The 9146-nt window shown below is 41.8% G+C and overlaps 1 protein-coding gene across 1 annotated transcript in view; it reads right to left on the minus strand.

The window, feature by feature from the left end:
• robo1 (roundabout guidance receptor 1) overlaps positions 1-4631 on the minus strand; it is a 127537-nt gene extending 122906 nt beyond the window's left edge. Inside the window, exon 1 of the mRNA XM_022759747.1 lies at positions 4561-4631. Coding sequence (XP_022615468.1) covers positions 4561-4621 — 61 coding nt within the window. The 5' untranslated portion in view covers positions 4622-4631. The remainder of the gene's footprint in view (positions 1-4560) is intronic.
• Between the last annotated feature and the right edge of the window lie 4515 nt (positions 4632-9146).

A 9146-nucleotide genomic window follows, 5' to 3' on the forward strand; every position in this document is an offset into this window, starting at 1 on the left:
ACCTGGCTGAGAACCAGATGGACTGCATTTCTACTGGCGCTTGTATCCAACACACTTTTTCAATTTGCTTTCGCAGACGACGCCAGCGAGCTACATGCACTGCACTGTCAGCATGCCAACCCCCCCCCACCCCCTCTATGCCTTACAATCGCCCTGTTAAGGCGACACAATGTGGCCCCGTCCCCGTCCCCACAGGCTTTTTTTTTTTTCCTGCGTGTCGGCCTGCTTTATTTAAGAAAGGCCCTGTGCTGACCGGCCACAAAAAAAAGGCACGTCTTAAAAAATTGGGGCAAAACAAAAAGAAAAAAAAAAAGTGGGGGATGGGTAAGAGGATGAAGAGATTCCTTAAACCCCCTTTCGCCAGCCCACACATACACAAACACACACCCCACCTCTCCGTTTTTCTTCCTCACTCACATCTATATTAGTGGAGCCGTGGGGGAAACTAATCCACAGTGAAGCCATATCAAGTAAACATGCTAATGCAATGTAGAATCAGATGTGGATTAGTGTTATGTAATTTGCTCATGTGTCACTGTCTGCATCACAAGCTTTTTGCATTTTTCATAACAGGATGCAAAGCTGTGGGAATTCGACGCGTGCCATTTGTGAACCGAGACAGAAACCAGACAACACCTTTCATCCTATGAGGACACACCATTTATCACCTCTGCACCGAGTGGCAACAGGGAATGTTTGTCCTCCACGTCACTGTCAGAACAAGATGCATTAACTATACTGACTTGACCCACGAGTCCAATACCCTGGACACGCCTGCTGCCTCGTCGTATCAGGCAACTCCAGACTAAAGCGCTTACATGAAGTTACGTTGCAGAGTATTCTCGGTGTAGACGGCTTAACTCGCTGTCTCGCTAAACATTTTTAGATCTTACACTGACAGACTTGATGGACAAAGTCATACTTGCTAAGTAAGTCATACGAGCATTATCAGCAATGAGTAATTATGTCCTTATTTCTCACTGTCTAAACTGAAGGCTAGTGAGACACTGCAGTTCATTTCTATGGAATTTGAAATACCAAGAGGTTGACACACACAGTTTCATGAAATGACCTCAATCCTCAGTTCAGTCAGGCTGCAGCCACGGCAAATTACAACCTATTGACGTCAGATGGATTTGCTAATTAATCCAATTAAGCAGTGCTTTTAGGTCATTAAAGGAAGAGCAGTTGGAGGAAAGCAGATCATTAAGAGTCACTGCCTAATTTATCTGCCCTCAAACAAACCGCTCTGAAATGTTTATCTACTCAGTCATTAATGACTTAGCCACGGTTCTCATGAACAGGAAGAGGACACGGGCCACCCTCCCACATTCCTCCATGCGGTTTCACTAAGCCAAAGTCTGCCTAATCCTGGATCTTAGGGTGTGAAACCCTGCTTGATTTGGATTAGGATCAGATTAATGTGCATTAGTGGAAGTTATAGAGATGTAGCTTTATGGACACCGTCACCTCACATAGGTGTGAGATTTCTCAGCTCAGATAAAGAGGTGACACGGCAGACCCGAGGCTCTTTCTCCATTATGTTTCTCAGCAACACACCAACTGCCCTCACACAATATCTGTTCAGAAGGTTAAATCCTCAAAAACAACATGATATCTGGGCTATTTGGAATACCACAACACTATTTCACAATGATGATTAAAAAAAAAAAAAAAAGAAAACAAAAGTGGGTAGCCGGCTGTGAGAGCAGGTGAAGGGAAGAGCTTTAATGAGTATGTTTTCAGGCCATGTGAGAGTAAGAGGACAGGAGACAGAGATGGGTCTCACCTGTGGCCTCCGGTCATTAATTGGCTCTGCAGCCTGCTGTGTCCTGTCATATGGTCATGATGTAGGACGTGCAAGGGCTCTGCAATTTATCAGCACTTACGACTCAATTTGTCAAGACCTCAGCGGCTAGGTGCTGCTGGGGTTGTGGCTGATTACCGGGGCACCACTCCCACCGCCCTTATTTTTTTTTATCAGCACTGCTACATCCTCACACTCACTGTTATGCTTGGAATTTTTTTTTTTTTTTTTTTTTTTATAACAGAAGTCTGACACTTGCCTCCAAATATCTCTTCATATATATTGTTCTAACAGCCCTTATCTCCTCAAAGTAATCTGGAGCGTCACATTGAGTGTGAGAAGTGTAGCCACCTCTTGCCTTCATCTGAATGGCACCTCTAAGGTGAGTATAAGGTCTAACGGGCACTTGGAGGAGAGATAACAACCATTTAGTGTATAGCGGGAGGACAGATCACCTGATAACAGGGCGAGACGTGATAGATGGAGGTATCAATTTACAACCTTCAGACAGCGCGAGGCAGCAATAAGCAAGTCACCACGAGTTTGACAGGGTGCAAAGGTCATCCCATCTCGCTCGCTCTACTTCACACATAAAAGTGATATAAAAATACTTTCTTACAACGAAGGTCAGCAATGTGAAAACAATCTTCATGTGATCCACGGAGATGTTACTGAACACCATTAAGAGTTTATCTAAGAGATCTGATACCTTCCCTACACTAGAATGAAGTCGTTAACCCTCCAATTAACAGCAAATATGAAATCTTTTCCCAGCAAGTGGCGTATAATCCAATTTTCCTGACACCAGTGTCTAATCCAGGACCAATCCTTTGAGTATCTGCAGTCAAGTCCATCTCTATTAGCAGGCCCTATTCTCACGCCTCTCCCCAGAAAACACCCCCAGACATCCCCACAGCTAGGCGTAATTGGAAACCCTGGTGTCTGGCGGTCTTTCTCACAGGACAGGACCATTACTGGCTCAACTCAAGCTCAGGATCCGGCTCAGGGTAAAGCAGATGGAGCCGCCACCTACAGTTCTCAATGCTCCCCTCCGACCCCATTTCCTGTGTAGGTGCTACAGTGTTTCCTCAGACTACTCTGGTGTAACAGGCTTTTCCATATCTCATCTACGGAAAACAAGGAGCCAATTCAGGGAACAAATCAGGAAGCATGAATAGCATTTAAATATGCATGATGGAATTCTGCACAGAAAACAAAGACTCAAAAACTGGACGAACACACCAATGAAGCACCGAATTGAGACCTTAAATAGAAGACGCCTGATATTTTAGTAAGAATGGGGTTTAAGATGTTGTAATACGTCCTACTCAATGCACTGGGGAAACTACAGTCCTTTCAGTTTTGAGCGTAATTGAAATCCCTGACATTCACAGAGAAAGACTTCACTTTTAGGAACATCTGGAAACAGACTACTGGTAAGCCATAATGGATTTTCAGGTTTAAACTTGAAAACAATTACACTGACTATTACTTAGGTAATTATATAGGAGTGTTGGAGCTACAATAAACAGTAGTGGAGGGCCTAGATGTTACTGTTGTGTCTGTGGTACAGTAGTTTTGTTATGAATATTATATAAATAGATAAACACAACATATATAAGGTAGTTCACTTGACCTTTTGTCTTAACGATTCTGTTTCTAACGGGTTTTGACAACTTTGTGTAAAAACGCCCTACTATGACCAGTTCAGGACACACTTTAACTTAGGTCTTATAATGGTGCGGCAGGCATTTGCTTCCTCATAGCTCAGAAGTAAGCGACCTGGAAAAGCCGAGCTATCATGGTCCATGAGCTCTATAAAGACGCCCATGTGATGGTGGAGGAGGACTATAGTGAAAGATAATGAGGAAAAAATACAGATGACAAAGAGAAGTGAAACCAGACTGTTGCACCTCCACGTTAACTCAAAATGGCATAAAACTAAATTAAAACAAGTCTTACAGTCACACTGGGAAAAGACACTGAGAATTCAAAACTGGTGTGATATGTGATAATGCTGCACATCTCCAGTTCAAAAACATAAAAAAAACACTGTAAACAACCTTGCACTCAGCAATAAAAGTCGTCCACGGGCAGAATCGTGACATACACGGAAACATGGTCTCCACAGGGGCTTGTGCTGTCTGTTTGACCAATGATAGCTGCTCTCTCCACTGATCCCACATGAGTTCAGCACTTTATGTGTGACTGTATGCGTGCTCAGCTCTTAAAAAATTTAGACGACCCCTTTGAGTTGACTTTCTTGGACGTGGGAGAAAATTTCACCGTTAATGTATGAGAAATTTTCTTCCTCATTACAAAGCATTAAACTGTGACTACACACCAGAGATGAGCCTCTTTTACTATATATCAGAGCAAGGCCTAAAACACACTCACTGTTTTTTATAATGCCCAATATTCAAAATGATTGTTGGGAAAGTTTGTGTCTACATTTGCCCTGCAGCAAACATTTCCCACTGAAAAGGCATATGTTTTATTAATACAGTCTTCAATGAAGGATTTTAAATGAAACTGTTTTGTTCCGCATGCAGTCTAATCGAATAACTTCAAGGCCTGTAGCTTTACAGTAACAAAAGAATGATAATAGGAGGAATTTTTCATCCTCACAGATAAGAAATTAATTGAGATATTTTTCTCCTCTTACTTTTTTGTGTCAAAATTCAACTTGTAAAACTATAAAATAAAAAAGATTAAAGCATGCAGATTACTGGTGATAGTGATGTTTGACTCACCTGAGCACACATGGAGAATTCCTAACAGAAATACAAATCCAATAGAAGTTGGAGACATCATTCAACGTCTCTCTTATGAGAAATGTTCTAGTGTAATCCAAATTATTCAAAAAACAACTTAGGCATCCACTCCTTCATCCACTCCTTCATGTCAAACTGGAAAACAAAAATCTCAGAATCCAGAGTCTGAACATTTAACACCCAGATTTTGGTTTGAGAGTCACAAGAAGCAAAACATCACAACAGTCCAGGAGCAGTTTATCACTGAGCTGGCTTTGGCTTCTGCTTATCGCTGAGAAGAAAGGTGAAAAAGATGGGAGAAAAACCACAGAAACCAGTTCCAAACAGCCCGGAATTTCAACACAGGTTCTGTTTCAGTAAATGGGCTGAACTGAGTGGGAGCATGTGTTAAAACCATGGGAGAATATGTGAGCAGAGAAGAAGCACAGCTCTATCCTTTCTTTGAATTCATCCCGTTACTGCCGAGTGCTCAATGACCAGCCAGGCGATCTCATTCAAACCATTTAGTTCCTTTGTGCAAAAGAGAGAAAAAAGGGATCAATAATAAATCCGCTTCAAACTTAAAGTAAACTCAAAAGTGAGTAAAATGACGCGAGCGGTCGCTGTAGTCCAGGCGAAGAGGCTCCGTCCTTGCAGTCACATTATTTCAGTCCAGTTTCGAATCTGTCACTTGAGATCGGAAACTTTGCGAGTTAGTCCTGTCCTCCCCTCATCCACCAGATCCACACGCACGAGATCAGTGCAACTTTTCCATCACTTTCCCCCCCGTTTCTCCTCCGCTGCTGCAACTCCCGACTGATCCCCGAGCGCGTCGCAGACCCCGAACCTCAGGCGAGCGGGGGGACACACGGATTCATATTCACAGCATTTCATTCAAGGAAAGCGGAATGCCTCGACAATTGGTATGCGCCTTTCTACCCCCTCCATAGACCCGACAATGTTTCCCAGAGAAGAAATTTAACCTCTTCCCGCCTGGATCGCACTGAGCAGCGCAGTAACAGAGCGCGCACTGGCAGGCTACTGTATTTTCTGTAACTATGTCCAATAATAAGAGAAAGCTTATAAAACTATTCGGACATGTTGTTTTTATTCTTTCTGCGGTTCCAGACTCAAAACAAATGTAACAGCCCATTCCAGTGATATTCCTTTAGGGACTTAACACAACAGTATGTTTTTGGAACTCAGTAGTTATTATACAACTGCTTCTAACATAGTTTAGCCTTTTGTTTTGTCTCCTGTGGTTTTCACAGCCCATTTATATTTCAATAGTAGAAACTACATTTGCTATAAGATTCTATTTTTATCCTTATGAAATGTATTATAGGACAAAATAATTTGTCTTAGAACAGTATAAGAATGACATAGCCTACTTTATCCCATAGTTGCACCATTTTCTTTACATTTTTTTAAATTGTTGTTTTACATGTAAAAACCTGATGCACGCAGGCCTGTATTGTTTATTATGGACTGAGAGCTTCATTCATGGCGTTTCCAAACAGCTCTCGGGCTGTTTTCCATATTAGCTTATAATAGAAATCCAAAGAAAAACAAGTTAAGGCATATTAGTGCACTGTTTATAGGACAAACTAAATAAACTACTACATATTAAAATTAGACCTAACAATTGATCTGGTGATCCATGCTCCCGGTTTTACACCCCCACCCCCAGAGTGACATAAACTCTGGACTCAGCATGAAAATGTGTTTTCTATCTTTTTATTTTTACTTTCGTTCAGAAGTCATTCTTCTCTACAATGGTGTTATCACTTTATCTTACAGCCTCTGAGGCAGAATCTACTTTAGACACAGACCTGGCACACATGGCTAATTTATAACCGCAGAAGTCATGTTGCATTAAAATATGTAAAATGTGTGGAAGACATGAAAAGAGACAGAAAGAAAGAACTGTAGCAGACTTCCTCATCCGCTCAGCTACAGCTCTGAGCCTCTGTGTTGGCTTCACGGAACATTTGTTACCAAACAGCGCCCTCCAGTGAAGATTGCCGGAACTGACCGAGCAAGAGCAGAAGCTACTGAGCATATGTCCCCTTATAGTGCCTGTAGTAACACAGTCGCCCAGCACAAGGGCTCTTCAACTGTTTCATGTGTCAAACAGAAAAACTTCTCAGAGCAAACGCCCACGACTGATGACCACCATCTGTTCTCAGAAATGCAATGTTGTTGGCTGGGAATCAACATGAAGAATGATCATATTCATTTTTTTTTTTTTTTTTCATATCACAAGCTTACATTAAAAATAAAATAGCTAAATTCAGCTCTTTCGTGCTGAATGAAGATGCAGTTTAATGGCACGGCACTGCACAGTATCTTGTTGTTCGATCACTGCTCTCAGAGAAAGACAATCCGTGTATCAGCTAACTCAATCCATATTTTGAAATGTGAGCATATCGCTGTTTTAAATTACGTTTTATTAGGTGCAAGGACTAACGTTTCACTGTAATGTGCGTCATCAGAAATAAACACAATGTCCTATAAATAGCCCTTATAAGCATATTTTCTTGCAGGACCATGACAGCACTTCCTCTTGCACGTGGTACGATAACAGTGCAAATACAAGCACTTTAAACTTAGTCACTAGAAAGAAAGAACACGTTATCACATAAAAAAATGTACTTATATCAACATTAACTGTTCATTACTTTCAGTTTATCCCCCTCAGTGATCCTTACATGTCTCTATGCAGTCGTTTGAGACCTCTGCTGGAGCCTGCACGAAGAAAAAACGCTACCCAACTCTCATATTCAGACAAAAGTCTGTCTTTCAACTCCAAACATGTTTTTATTTCTCAATCATCCATGTGTGCATTATATTACAGTTTTACACACTCCATTCCCACTTGGTCCTCATGTGCCCTGTTTTCCTGATAGCTTTTACAGCCCTGGATCTGCAGAGTGGCTGTTCAGCTGAACACCACCAATCAAATCGTAAAATTTCCTCTAGCCAGCAGCAGGGAACTGTAACATAGAAGCAATTATCAGCAAAGTCCCCACTTAGACCCACCAGGATAGGAGGGTGTCTGGAAGGGCTGATTAATGCGAGAGGATGTGAGCATTTTAAATGTTCGCCGTGGAACAGCAGAGAATAAAATGCTGAAATAAGACACAAAGCAGATACTCCCAGTGCTCTCACTCCTCCTTTTCTCATATTAAATTCAAATATTAGTAATAAGGAAAAAAGTGTAAAATAGTGAAAAAGAGAACTATATTATGATAGTTATTTTACTGCTATTATTGTATTGGGAAGCTTCAAAAAACATCCCAGCATAATGAGCAGCAAGCTTTGTAGGCTGCTCTTGGACTCCACCGTGACTTGAACATTTTCACCACAATTTCATAGTTTAATGTTGTACCAACTCCTTTTGTATTCAGGTTTGGCTTCGCCCTTCATCTATGGTTGTCAAAAAAGAAATAAAAAAAAAAAGAAAAGAAAAGAAAAAAGAAAGCACACACTGCCACAAGTTCTGGCAGCTGAGCCTCATGAACAGGGAGGCTCTCCGTGTCTCCTCTCTTCCCTCTCCCTTGAAACCTTGATCGCCCCAGCAGAGGCAAGAAAAAAAAAAACGACATATTGTCGGGGCTGTAATGGCAGCAGAGACAGCGGAGAGCTTTTAACACCACAACCGAATCATTTCGCACTAAACAACTTCCAAGAATATACAAAGCACAAAAGGATTAAAACTTGCCCATCCCTGACTGTTAAGTACTCCAGGGCTTTAATACTTTCACAAGCTCTAAAGAGAACCAAAACAACTTTCAAAGATTTGATGTGTCATTATGTTTTGGATGACAGTTATGTAATATAGCACTTCTTGTACTTACTGTGATGGATCAGGTTACATTTGTGTGGTTTGTTGTGGGAGTGCCTCAAAGTCTGGTGGTTTTGGTGAAGTCCTAAATTATTAGGCAGCCGTTTGCACCCGTGAGACTTCTGTGACCCAGTGATGCGATGGGCTCCGTGTGGACCCTTATGGTCTTTAGGAACTCCCAGCATGACCAGCATGGCAAACAGCACCACCAGCAAACACACTATCTGCATGGTGATGTGTGTGGACAACACAGAGCGAGAAGATGTGCATATAACTATCATAAAATAAAAAATACACCTTTCTTGTTAGTTCAGTGGCTGCGGACTGGTCTGTCTCTGAAAAGAAATGTCAAGCAAATTCCACAATTCACTGTTGCCCTGGTTACATCACAGGTATTCCTTGAAAAGGGGCAAATAATAAAAATACAATCCAAAGGTCCTCTTGAAAATTCCCAAAAACAGCGACAAACTGCAAACATTGCTGCACTTCCCACCAAGAGCCCCTCATGCCGCTACCCTTGAGATCTGCCAAATACATAAACCCCTGCAGTCTTGGCTAGTCTCCTAAATCCAGTGACAATGTTTCCCCCCCGGAGGACGATGGGATCTTAATGAGGGCATCTCTGTATACAATGTGCATGGTGAAGTTCACTCCCTTCTCCATCTCGCCATCCCACTGCTGAATGGAGAGACTGTCTCTCATCTTCCCGGCCTTTTTTTATCTCTGATAATTCTCCTTT

The sequence above is a fragment of the Seriola dumerili genome, unplaced genomic scaffold (genome assembly GCF_002260705.1).
Source record: "Seriola dumerili isolate Sdu_G_001 unplaced genomic scaffold, Sdu_1.0 BDQW01000330.1, whole genome shotgun sequence".
NCBI lineage: Eukaryota > Metazoa > Chordata > Actinopteri > Carangiformes > Carangidae > Seriola > Seriola dumerili.